Here is a 13,027-nt window from a genome sequence, read left to right as displayed (position 1 = left end):
TTTACTTTTCTCGCCACATTTGTTAAGTCAATCACTACAGTTCTCAAATTAGTAACACGGTCGTTAAATGAATCAATGGCCTTCCCCATTGATTTTGCTTGTCGGGAGGTCGCAAAAGGGGTATCGCATGACCCCGGGACGCTACAACCGTCATAAATGTGAATCAGTTGACAAGCATCCGAATGTAAATCACATAACCACGGGGGATCTTGCCATGGTCGTTAAGTGTGAAAAAAAAGAGGTTCCAAGTCACTTTATTTTAGAGCGCGGTGGTAACTTCAAACGGTCACTAAATGAACCGCCGTAACTCGAGGACTACCTGTAATTGCAATCTAGTTAACCCAGCTGTCTTCAGCTTCTAGATTGTTACATAAACAAGGTGAAATCAAATTGTAATCCGTGAAAGAAACAATTAAAAAGACCTGGCTTTTGATTGGCAGTTTATGTGTGATTAACTTTTGATGGGTGATGAAAGGTATTTTAATCAGGGTTGGTCCATCAAACGCAGCAAGGCTTAGCATGATGTTTTGAGAATCAGAATTCTGCAACTTGAAGCCAACTTTGGCTGACTGAGAGGGGGAAAAGGGTAACTAAGGTAATAGCTGGTTAATATTTGACTGGGCAAACACTATGAAATCCCAGAGCTATAAACCAGATTTGGAGATTTAAAACGGTGAAAGGGGCAGTGAAAAGATAACGGTCATCCCCAGGTATTTCCAGAGGCGCAAAGCTCAAAATTTTTATCCATTTCCTCGTGGTTTAAAGTTGTTCATATAAAATAGAATTCTTTACTGGCCAAGTGTGATTGGACACACGAGGAATTTGTCTTTGGTGCATATGCTCTCAGTGTACATAAAAGAAAACAAGATATATGTATGTATGGAGAGAGAGAGAGAGAGGAGAAGTGAGAGAAGAGGGAGGAGAGAGACAGAGAGAGAGAAGAGAGAGAGGAAAGAAAGAGAGAGAGGAAAGACAGAGAAGAGAGAGAGAGAAAGGAGAGAGAGAAGAGGGAGGAGACAGAAGAGAGAGAAAAGAGAAAGCAGAGACATAGAGAAGAGAAAGAGGAGAGAGAGAAGAGAGAAAAGAAAGGGAGGAGAGAAAGACAGAGAAGAGAGAGAGAGAAAGGAGAGAGAGAAGAGGGAGGAGAGAGATAGAGAGAGAGAGAGAGGAGGGAGGAGACAGAAGAGAGAGAAGAGAGATATGAGAGAAAGAAGAGACATAGAGAGAAGAGAAAGAGGAGAGAAGAGAAGAGAAAGAAGAGAGAGAGGAGAGAAAGAGAAGAGAGAGAGAGGAGAGAGAAAGAGAAGAGATGAGAGAAAGAAGAGACATAGAGAGAAAAGAGGAGAGATGAGAGAAAGAAGAGATATAGAGAGAAGAGAAAGAGGAGAGAGAGAGGAGAGAGAGAGAAAGGAGAGAGAGAAGCGGGAGGAGAGAGAGGAGAGAGATATAGACAGATGCAGTGGCCTGTAGGTGGAGCTCTCGCCTCACAATCAGGAGGCTGTGAGTTCAATCCTAGGTAGAGGCAGATATTTCTCTGGGCACAATGAGAATATATCTACTGAACGAAGCTCCGCATTGGTGACAGGAAGGGCATCCGGCCATTGAACACTCTGCTAGCTCCATTCAGTTGCCAGACTCCAGACTCCACCTCACAAGGGATTATATATGAAATGATGTATGTGTGTGTGTGTGTGTGTGTGTGTGTGTGTGTGTGTGTGTATATATATATATATATATATATATATATATTTATTGTGGAGTATGAGAGAGAGAGATGGCTGTACAAATGCCAACTCAGTACCACGTAACCATGCTTGCCAGCTGTTAACCTGGAACCGCACAGCTTTAGCAAACCGTGAGCCGATACCAAAATGTTTCTTATTTCATAGTAGACAATAAAGTACCCTTGTAGAGACTTTTCTGCAAGGAAAACCAGCAAACTGCTTGGTTCTGTCCCCATCCTAAAAAATAGTTGAAGAGCCATTATATTTTTCCTTCTGCATAACTATAGTTGACACTAGTTTGATGTTTTTTTTATGGCTCTTAGCTCTACCCAAAGATTTTATTTATTTATTTATTTATTTATTTATTATTTCAATTTGTATATCGCCCTACTCCCGAAGGACTCAGGGCGGTGAACAGCCATGGAATAAAACATATGAATACAAAATTTAAAATAAAGTAAAACGAATTAAATAATTTGGCTGAAAATTTAAAACCCCAATAATTTAAGACCAAATTTAAAATTTCCATTTAAAAAGGGGGAAAACTTAGGTCAGGCCAGCTTGATGAAATAAGAACGTTTTGAGCGCATGACGGAAGGTACGCAGATCCGGGATCCTCCGTATCTCCGGGGGGAGCTCGTTCCAGACAGTAGGTGCCCCCACAGAGAAGGCTCTCCCCCTGGAGGCCGCCAGTCGACATTGTTGGTTTAACAATTTACCAAAAACAAGATTTAACGTGAGATGCCTTCCAAATTCATTTCTTGCTACCTGGCTTAATAATCCTAGTGCAAAGCTTTGGTTTCCAAAATCAGAATTGTATGTATGTATGTATGTATGTATGTATGTATGTATGTATGTATTTATTTATTTATTTTGCTGTAAGGTTCCTGTGACTCATTTGTACAAAGATGTAAATTGTCTTCTACCACGTCAAGAAAGGTGAAAAAAAGAAAACTTGCCAAAATACAGCTGAATCCAAATCCTTGTTTCTCATCTTAACATAACTAACGTTACTCGCCTTTCCAATTTCGGTAGCTGGTAGGAAACCGGGTAATTTGCAAGACAGCCGTGTCATTTTAATTCAGCATTATATATTGATTTTTTTTAAAAAAACCTATTTGCTTCCCTCTTGGTTTCTTGCTTTGGATATCATCCGCTTTCCTCGGCATTGGCTGTCCGCCACACGTCAGATTCTCAACTTTATAAAGTATTTTGACATTGCAATTAACAACTAGATGAGTAATGTCGGATTGGTGACTATGTTGTTTTCCCCCAAGGATCAATAACCAACCAAAATATGAGGTTCTCATTTTTTTCCCCTCTCTCTAAAAACAAAGTCATTATGAAGACTTCTTTCCTCCTTCTGTTCATTCTGTCTCTCTAATCCGTTTTTATCCGCATTTGAATTTCTCAGAATTTGGCGTGCCAACCCCCATTATCTTGTCACGTCCGTGTTAAACCCTTATTTAATAAATGTTATTTTCTCCATTTCCATCTCATTTCCTTTAGGACTGTTAGAAACAGCTTACCGATGGACAACGGTGCGCAGAATTTTGAATTTTTACCACAGGTAGGCCTCAAATGACATTGATTCGTTTAATGACCGTTCGAGGACAGAAAGGCACTGAAAAAAACTGACCTATGACCTTCCGACAAGCAAACTCAGTGAGGAAGCCAGATTCACTTAACAACCATGTTACTAATTTAACAACCCCAGTGACTCACTTAGCAAATGTGGCAAGAATATTGGGGGAAGGCCCACTTAACAAATTTCTCACTTAACAACATAAACTTTGGGCCCAAATGTGGTTGTAAATCGAGGACTACCTGTACTGTAAATGTAGATTAAGCTTGTTAATTGCTGAGCCACTTCACTAAAATTAAATTGATGGTGCTTCATTTCCACCATGACTAATTTATCCCACGGATTTCAGGTACTCGTAAGCGTAGATTGATCGTTCTTGACAAGTAATAAATATGGAGAGGATAAAAAAATTAATCCTTTATCCCTCCATCTCCAAATTCAGTCATCATCATCTTCTTTTAACGACCCCATAATCCCTTGCAGGGTGGAGTCGGGGCAACTGAATGGAGCTGAGTGTTTACTGGCCAGATGCCTTTCCTGTCGCCAGTACGGAGTTTTGTTCAGTAGATATATTCTCATTGTGCCGAGAGAGAAATATCTGCCTTTACCTAGGATCGAACTCACAGCCTCCTGATTGTGAGGCGAGAGCTCCGCCTCTAGGCCACTGCACCACTCTCCATCTCCAAATTCAGCGAGCTGCTAATATTCACATGTATTTACCTGAAAGTATGTTACTTCTGATAAAACAGCCACCTACATTAGAGTTGTACTACAGATAGTCCTCGACTTACAACCTTTTGTTTAGTGACCGTTAGAAGTTACCATGACACTGCAATAGTGACCTATGACCGATTTTCACACTTACGACCGTTGCAGCATCCCCCTGGTCACATGATCAAAATTCAGATGCTTGTAAACTGGCATGTACTTATGACGGTTGCAGTGTCCCAGCGGCTGCACAGGCCGCTGACGGGCCACAACACAGGGTCACATGATCCCCTTTTGCGACCATCTGACCAGCAAACTCAATGGGGAAGCCAGATTCACTTAACAACCTTATTACTAGCTTAACAACTGCAGGGATTCACTTAACAACTGTGGGAAGAATGGTCGTAAAACGAGGCAAAACTCACTTCACTGTCTTGCTTAGCAATTGGGATCAATTGGGGCCATAAGTTGAGGACTACCTGTATAGAATAACAACAAATGAGTATATGTGAGGTTTCTGCTATACAGTGTATTCCTATCAACTCAAGTTTCAATTTATTGTAGACAGATGCTACAATCCCAGTTTTGACAGATCAAATCTAACTAATTCTTAGAGCAGGAGTCAGCAACCTTAAACACTCAGAGCCACAAAGGTCCCCCGTTCAATTCTGGAGCTGACCGGAAGTCCAGTTCCCCCACCATAGAGTCTCCTCCTAGCGCGGCGTCCTTTTTCCTCTACCTGTCCTAACCGAAAGCCCTATCAATTGTGGAGCCGATCAGCGACAGGGAGCCGCAGCAGAGGGATGAAAGAGCCACATGCGGCTCCAGAGCCACGGGTTGCCGACACCTGTCTTAGAGCAAACAAATTGTGATATTTTTTTTTTAAATTAATTAAGCTGCCCATGATGCACTAAGTTAGAGTTTGCCAATTTTTCTTGGCTTGTCCATGATTCATTCCAGCCCTATTCCAACTTAATGATCGTTTCTCAGAAATAAATATTCAGAGAGAATATTCACTGTGCTGAAAAGTCCTGAAATTGTTTAATAAAGATGTATCTTCTGCCTTCGTGGGCAATTTGATATTAACTTAGCATCTTGTTATTTAACATAGTCCTTAACATTAATATGGTTATGAGACAATAGAGACCTCGATTTACGAGGTCTAAGCCCAGAATTTCCATCGCTAAACAAGACAGTTGTTAAGCGAGTTTTGTCCCTTTCTACAGCCTTTCTTGCTACTAGAGTTGTTAAGTGAATCTCCTCACTTCTTAAATTAGGAACATGGTTGTTAAGCGAATTCAGTTTTCTCCGTGATTTTGCTAGTCAGAGGGTCGCAAAACGGGACCACTAACCCCGGGATAACGCAACCGTAATAAGTACATGCCAGTTGCCACGCCTCTTAATTTGTTTGTTTTTTAAAAGTTTTTTATTAAATATACAATTAAAAACACTGGACATGGTGCCACTTTTCTGGTTTACACATTTCCATCAAGTTTTACCTTACAACAAATACAATTCATCTTCAATATATAAGTATGTACAGTCGATCACAATTCAAACACATAAATTCATCTGTGAAGATTACTTCAATACCAATATCATTCCTACCTATCATAGAATACTAGCATAAAAATGTTCAAACTCTCAACTTATCATTATTCTTTTGTCCCAACATTTCTCCTCCTCTCCAACCATTGATACATTTTATTCCAGATTTCATAATATTCCGTATCACCCTTGTCTTTGAGTTCTAAAGTCAGCCTGTCCATTTCAGCACAAGTCAGTATCTTATTATCTCTTCTTTTCCAATTTTGCATGAAGACCAAACTAGCTGCCGTTAGTATATGCAACATTAAATATATTGTTCCTTTATTATATTTGTCCTTTGTAATACCCAATAGAAAAAGTTCTGGTGTTGAGTCTTATGTTTTGATTTAACATCTCTTCCAGCCATCGTTTTATCTGGTGCCAAAAATCTCTTGCTTTTGGGCATTCCCACCACATATGATAAAAAGTTCCTAGCGTTGCCTTACATTTTCAACACATTGGTGAGAGGTTTTTGTTCATTTTAGCTAATCTTGTGGGTGGGAGGTGCCACCTATAGAACATCTTGTATAAGTTTTCTTTATACGTGGTGGCTAAAGTTAGTTCTCTATTTCTCTCCCATAATTCCTGCCAATTATCTAAATCGATACTGTAACCAAAGTTTTACTCCAAGTTAACATGGTTTCTTTCACCTGTTCTTCCACCATGGCATGTTCCAGTAGGTATTGGTATATTTTTCTTATTACTTTCTCATCTGTTCCTAGTAAAATTTTTGGTTCTGTGGATCCTGTCTTTATGCCCCATTCTTTTTTATCTTTATCGGTCATAACTCGCTTTTTTCAGTGCTGTTCTAACTTCGGTCACTAAGCGAAGGCTTGCAAGTCGAGAACCACCTGTACCGATTCCTTCAGTTTCCAAAAGATTTTGAGCAAAGCTGGCCAGAGTACATATTATAGAAGCAAAAAATTGTTCAAACGCTTTTTAAACATTTAAATTTCTAATTGACGGGTTGTTCTGAGCAGAACAAATGGAAGCCTTCATTAATAATGGATTGTCACTCAAAATGAAAATGTCACACGCAAAATGGCAGTTAAAAAGTTCCCTCAAAGTTTTGTTCCACCCCAGCTTCCTGTTCTAATAGAAATGAATGGACTGATGGCGATAAATCAAATCTGAAATCAAATCAGTACGATTGGAAAGATGGGTCTAGTGTCCTGTGCAGTCAATAGAGGAGCCAACTGAATTACTAATGAAATTCTCTCTTGTAGGAAGCAGCCGAAAGGAATATATTAAAAAGAGAGAGAGAAAAGATGACAACACAACAGAAACACATAGACAAGAAGCATTCGTAAGAGAGGAACCAAGAGAAGGAATTATGAATTATCAAGTTGGAAACTGTTTAAAGCAGGTGTGTCAAACTCGATTTCATTGAGGGCTGCATCAGGTTTGTGTTTGACCGAGGGGGGGTCATGGGGGGAATGACCAGGGTGGGCGTGGCCAGCTTGGCGTCACTCGTGTTGGGGGTGCCTGTGATGGCCCGAGCGCTCTGCCAGCCAACATGGAATTCCCGAGCTCCGTTTTCGCCTGGGACGGCCTCCTGCAACCCTCTGCAGGAGTTCGGGAGGGGCGCATGCGGCTCTCCCGAACTCCGTTTTCACTGGCAGAGGCACTGCGGGCCGTTCCTTCGCTGTTTCCAGGGCAGCCTTGCGGGCCAGATCTAAGCACCCTGTGGGCCACATCTGGGCCCAGGCCTTTATCAGAGTTTGCAGTAGAAATCAAATCCAGAAAAGCACACACAGATAACTGATGCAGCAGGATTCATTAACTTCTTCATATACATATAATACATGAAGATAAATGTACAATCCCAATATAGATTCTTCTTCAACATAGTAGCAGTTACAAGCAAAACACAAGGCAGGAGAGAACAGTTAGTTTCATTTCAGCAGAGCAGACTAGTTTCAGTTTCTCTGCACAGACTCAGAAGCTGCAGGGCTAAGCCACGCCCAGACTTCTTAAGTTTCTGTTTCCAAAACAGCCCTCATTGGCTGTTGCTATGCCATTCATTGGCTAACCTATTCCAGTCTATGAATATTCATATACTCTGACAGCTTTGAGTTAAAGCAAAGGGCCAGCCTTATTAAAACGAATTTCCAAAAGATTTCAAAGAAGCTGAAAAATCATACAGATAGTCCTCGACTTACAACAGTTCATTTAGTGACTGAAAGGCAAGGAAGGTCATAAAATGGGACAAAATTCACTTAACAAATCATCTCACTTAACAACATACATTTTGGGCTCGACGGTGGTCGTAAATCGAGGACTACCTGGATAGGCTCTGCAGCAGACAATTCTCCTCTACGTACGTATTTGGCTACCATTTATCAGCAGATAAATGTTATTCCAATATTTTTCTTTAAAAAAATAATAAATTATAGATTCATCCAGTCACTATTTTTTTTTCAGTCCAATCTATTTTTCTGAATTGTTATTAGGATAGAAGAGAGGGGGAAAAAAAAATATAAGCTTCTTTAAATTACTTGAAAAGCGTAACAGTTACAGCCTCTAATAGCATAATGTAGTTCTCGCTGAATATAATGGTGCTTATTACCATCTTAGTATATATACAGTATAAAGCAAAATTGTAAAACTTAGATATAACAACTATGTGCAGTTTTCAAAACCTTAGGTTAAACTTCCAGAATTTGTGTCACTTTTAAAATATAATGTAGATGCATGTAAGACAGTAATCACATCGACCAGATTGAATTAAATTAGAATCACAGAATTAAGCAAAATTTAAATATTCTCCTGAACTTGTGCATTTTTGTTTTGACTGCTTGAAATGTGCCATGTGATAAAAACACCCAAAGATTAAATAAAAGTCCCCCAAAAAAAAACCCAAACCCCAGCATATAACTCTACCCTATTGATAAATTAACCTTATGAGGCCAACTTCTTAAAAGGTATTTTGGGAATAAATATTAACTGAACAGAAAGAGCATTTAAGGAATATTTTATATAAGAAATGGAAGATCCATTTTCGGATATCATTTAAAATTCTGACTTGGTATGAGATCACAATGCTCGGGCAGGACTTATTGCTGGATATGCTGTGACATACTGTAATAAATGGAAAGGATGTTTATTTACGGTTATTTAAGTTTAAATAAATGATAAAGCATCTTCTGTACCTACAACACTGATTGTGAAGGTCATCATATCACAAGTTAACCGATTGCTTAGATGAGGTTAAAATTTTTCCCCGAGGTATCAAATGAAGCATCTGGATTTTAAGTGGTGATCTGCGTTAGTTCATGAGAAATTCAAAGAACTACAGCAGATTATTCAAAGCACTATATATGTTACACAGAGCACAGGCGGTTTAAATTCTAAATAAAACACCGTGGATAACCAACACGAGGAAGACAATCTTCCAAATGAATTGAAAACGAGGGTATCAAGATCAAATCCGAGTGATTTATTCCACATTATATTTCCGTTCCTTAAAATGAGCCCTCGTGGCGGATGAAAAATCGGAGAGACAGCCAAAAAGAAAAAACCAGGCACGTTTTAGAAGAACGGGAAATTTAAAAAGGACGGGAAATCCGAACGGTTCTTTAGAAAACAACACCGAACTCCCGTTTTAATTCTACACATTCACACAAGCGATGGGGGAGTCGGCTGTCTCTCCTTTCCACCCGTCACCAATCTCAAGAAAAGTTTATTCGGGTTTCCATAGCCACAAAAACTGCAAGTACGTTAAGACGCATCAGCGGCAAACCTGCATCGCTGGAGGTCTTCAAGAAAAGATTAGAAAAGCTCTTTGTCCGGGAAGCAATAAAATCTCCTGCCTCGGGACAGGGAGGGGCTGGACTAGATGACCTCCAAGGCCCCTTCCAGCCCTAGGAGTCTACGTCTCCAAGGGGCTAGAAAGTAGACCGCAATTTTGTGGGTGTGTAAAGCTGAAAAAGGCCCACCACTGCACACGGAGGGGTGGGGGAAGACTTAAAACAGCCGCCCCCCCCCCAAATCGACGGGGGGTCTATCCCGTAAGTCAAAGGAGCCTTGATAGCACAGTGGTCTAGAGCACCTTGTCATTAACACAGCTGCCTGCAATTTACTGCTGGTTCGAATCTCACCAGGCTCAAGGTCGACTCAGCCTTCCATCCTTTCTAAGGTAGGTAAATTGAGGACCCAGTTTGTGGGGGCAATAAGCTGACTTTGTATAAAATATACAAAAGTATGAAGGCTATTGCTTAACGCATTGTAAGCCGCCCTGAGTCTCCGGAGAAGGGCGGCATATAAATCAAATTAAAAAAAAATAAATCAATGTTTGGGGCTAAAAGGAGGTTTAAAAAATGTTTGGGGCTCAGCAGGTGGCGGATGGAAAGCCGATTCATGTCTGGGGGTCTTTGAGGTTTATGGTACCCCAAATTCCTGAAGGGGAGCTAATCAGCAGCCAAGTATGGCTCCAACTGTCAAAATTAATCTCAAATTAATATCCGTAATGTTAGGAGTTTAAAGTGGTGCTTATTATTTGTTTTCAAATTATTTATTTATTTATTTATTTATTTAGTTAGTTAGTTAGTTAGTTAGTTAGTTAGTATACCGCCCTTCTCCAACAGGACTCAGGGCAGTGAACAGCCATAGTAAAACACAACATATAAAATTTAAAAACAGTATATATATATATACCATGTGTATTTATATACCATATAACTCCACTCCCTTCAAGCACTGATGATGTTACCCTGTTTGGTAATGAAACGTCTCCAAGAAAACAAGCAAGCTCAGAGAGCACCAAGTCGTCGTCCTCCTCCTCTCCTTCTCTTCTACTACACAAACCACTCAGCCTCCTAACACTGATGATGTTCCCTAGTTGGACCATGAAACGCCTGCAGGAAAATTTGCAAGTTCAGAGAGCACAAAGGACCCCCCCAATCTTCCTCCTTCACTCCCTTCTAGCATTGATGATGTTACCTAGCTGGGTAATAAAACGTCTGAAAAAAAAAGCAAGCAAGCTCAGACCGAACCAAAGATTGCTTGGTCCTCCTCCTGCTCCTCCCTACAAACCACACTCCCTCCTAGCACTGATGACGTTTCCTAGCCGGGCAATGCAATGTCTGCAAGAGAACCACCGAAAAGCACCAAGCACCCCTCAGTTCAGCACTGCAGCTGCCATGGGGAGGATCAGAATCGAGCTGAAAGGGACCTTTGGAGATCGTCTAGCCCAACCCCTTGCACAAGCACCCTACACCATTCCAGACAAGTGGCTGCCCAGTCCCTTATTCAACCCCCCCCCCCCCGGAATGGAGCACCCACAACTTCTGGAGGCAAGCAGTTCCACTGGTTAACTGTTAAGAATTGCTAATTGTTTCATTGTTAAGAATTGCTAATTGCTTTCAATTAATTGGTTTGTTAGCAATTGGTTCATTAACAATTATTAACTGGTTGTTAACCATTAACTGATTAACTGTTAACCATTATTAACCAGTTCATTATTTACCATTAATTGGTTAATTGTTAAGCATTATTAATCGGTTCATATCCGTTCATTGTTATCCATTATTAACTGGTTAATTATTTGCTATTAACCACCGGTTCATTGTTCACCATCATTAACTGGTTGCTATCCATTATTTACTGGCTAATTATTTACTATTATTAACTGGTTCATTGTTCACTATTAATTGGTTCATTGTTCACCATCATTAACTGGTTATCCGTTATTAACTGGTTAATTATTTACTATTATTAACCGGTTCATTGTTCACCATTAACTGGTTCACTGTTCACCATTTAACTGGTTCATTGCTCACCATTATTAACTGGTTCATTGTTCACCATTATTAACCGGTTAGTTATTTACTATTATTAACCGGTTCCTTGTTCACCATCATTAACTGGTTGTTATCAGTTATTAACTGATTAATTATTTACTATTATTAACCGGTTCATTGTTCACTATTAACTGGTTCATTTTTCACCATTTAACTGGTTCATTGCTCACCGTTATTAACTGGTTCATTGTTCACCATTATTAACCGGTTCGTTATTTACTATTATTAACCAGTTCCTTGTTAACCATCATTAACTGGTTGTTATCCGTTATTAACTAGTTAATTATTTACTATTATTAACTGGTTCATTGTTCACCATTAACTGGTTCACTGTTCACCATCTGACTGGTTCATTACTCACCATTATTAACCGGTTAGTTATTTACTATTATTAACCGGTTCATTTTTCACCATTTGACTGGTTCATTGCTCACCATTATTAAGTGATTCATTGTTCACCATTATTAACCGGTTCGTTATTTACTATTATTAACCGGTTCCTCGTTCACCATCATTAACCGGTTCATCCCCACCCCCCAAAAAACCGGGGGCTCCTCCTCGTGCTCCCCATCCACCCCACCCCACCACCCCCCCATGACCTTACCTATGCCCAGCCCGACCACCAAGCGGCCCCCGAGCAGCGTCTCCTTATCGGGGGCGGCGGCCAGCAGGACGGCTCCGGCGGTGAAGACCAGGCTGGCCAGGAGGATGCAGGCGCGGCGGCCCCACCAGCCGTTCAGGACGCCGCCCAGGAGAGCGGCCAAGGCGGCGGCGCCCACCGTGCCGGAGACCAGCAGCTCCTGCCAGGCGGCGTCCAAGCGCAGCTCCTTCTTCAGCAGCAACAGAGCCCCGGACACCACGCCGGTGTCGTAGCCGAAGAGGAAGCCGCCCAGAGCCGAGAAAGCCGCCACCACGTAGACGAAAGTCACCGGCTCGTCTTGCTGGAACTGCCGGCGGGCCGCCCGCTCCAGATCCGAGCAGCCTCCGCCGCCTCCCGAAGAAGAAGCCTGGCTGTTCAGGCTGGAGCAAGACTCGGCGGCCGCGATCAAGCTCCGTTCGCCCAAACCGGCCGAGCCCTCCCGCCTGCAAGGCGGCGGAGGAGCAGCAGCAGGCGGAGGCTGCCCCCGGCGCCGCTTCTCCCCCATCAGGTTGCTCAAGCTCCGCAGCGTGTATTCCACGTTGGCCTTGCGGGACATCGGGCCGTCGCTGCCCACCGGCCGGGCTGGTTTTTCCCCTCGCTTGTTTGCAAGGCTCCGGAGCTCCCTCTCATGCTCCGGCTCCACGCTCGGGATTGGAGAGGCGCGGAACAAGAGCAAACCCCCCCCGTCCGCTCACCTCCGAGGGCGCCGCCCTCTCACGCCCGGCGGGGTGGAGCAGGAGGTAGAAAAAGAAGAGGCGGCGCGGGAGGTGATTGGTCGGGCTCGCCGAGGGGCGTGGTTGAAGGAGGAGCCAAGAGGGCGGGGCTTTTTGGTCTCCTCCTCGTCGTCCTCCTCCTTTTTTGGTCCTGCGAGTTTATTTTATTTATTCTATTTATTTTATTTATTTATTATTTTATCTACTATATTTATTTTATTTATTACTTTATTTTTTATTTATTTTATTTATTTATTTTATTTATTTTA

The 13,027-nt window shown here is 41.8% G+C and overlaps 1 protein-coding gene across 1 annotated transcript in view; it reads right to left on the bottom strand.

The window, feature by feature from the left end:
- The window catches only part of SLC2A13 (solute carrier family 2 member 13), a 100,249-nt gene extending 87,482 nt beyond the window's left edge, over positions 1-12,767 (bottom strand). The window contains exon 1 of the mRNA XM_034419076.2: positions 12,010-12,767. Coding sequence (XP_034274967.1) covers positions 12,010-12,601 — 592 coding nt within the window. The 5' untranslated portion in view covers positions 12,602-12,767. The remainder of the gene's footprint in view (positions 1-12,009) is intronic.
- Between the last annotated feature and the right edge of the window lie 260 nt (positions 12,768-13,027).

Source organism: Pantherophis guttatus, chromosome 7 (genome assembly GCF_059756535.1).
Source record: "Pantherophis guttatus breed Tessera chromosome 7, ASM5975653v1, whole genome shotgun sequence".
In the NCBI taxonomy this organism is placed as follows: Eukaryota; Metazoa; Chordata; class Lepidosauria; order Squamata; family Colubridae; genus Pantherophis; species Pantherophis guttatus.
This window is presented reverse-complemented; position numbering and strand designations above follow the sequence as displayed.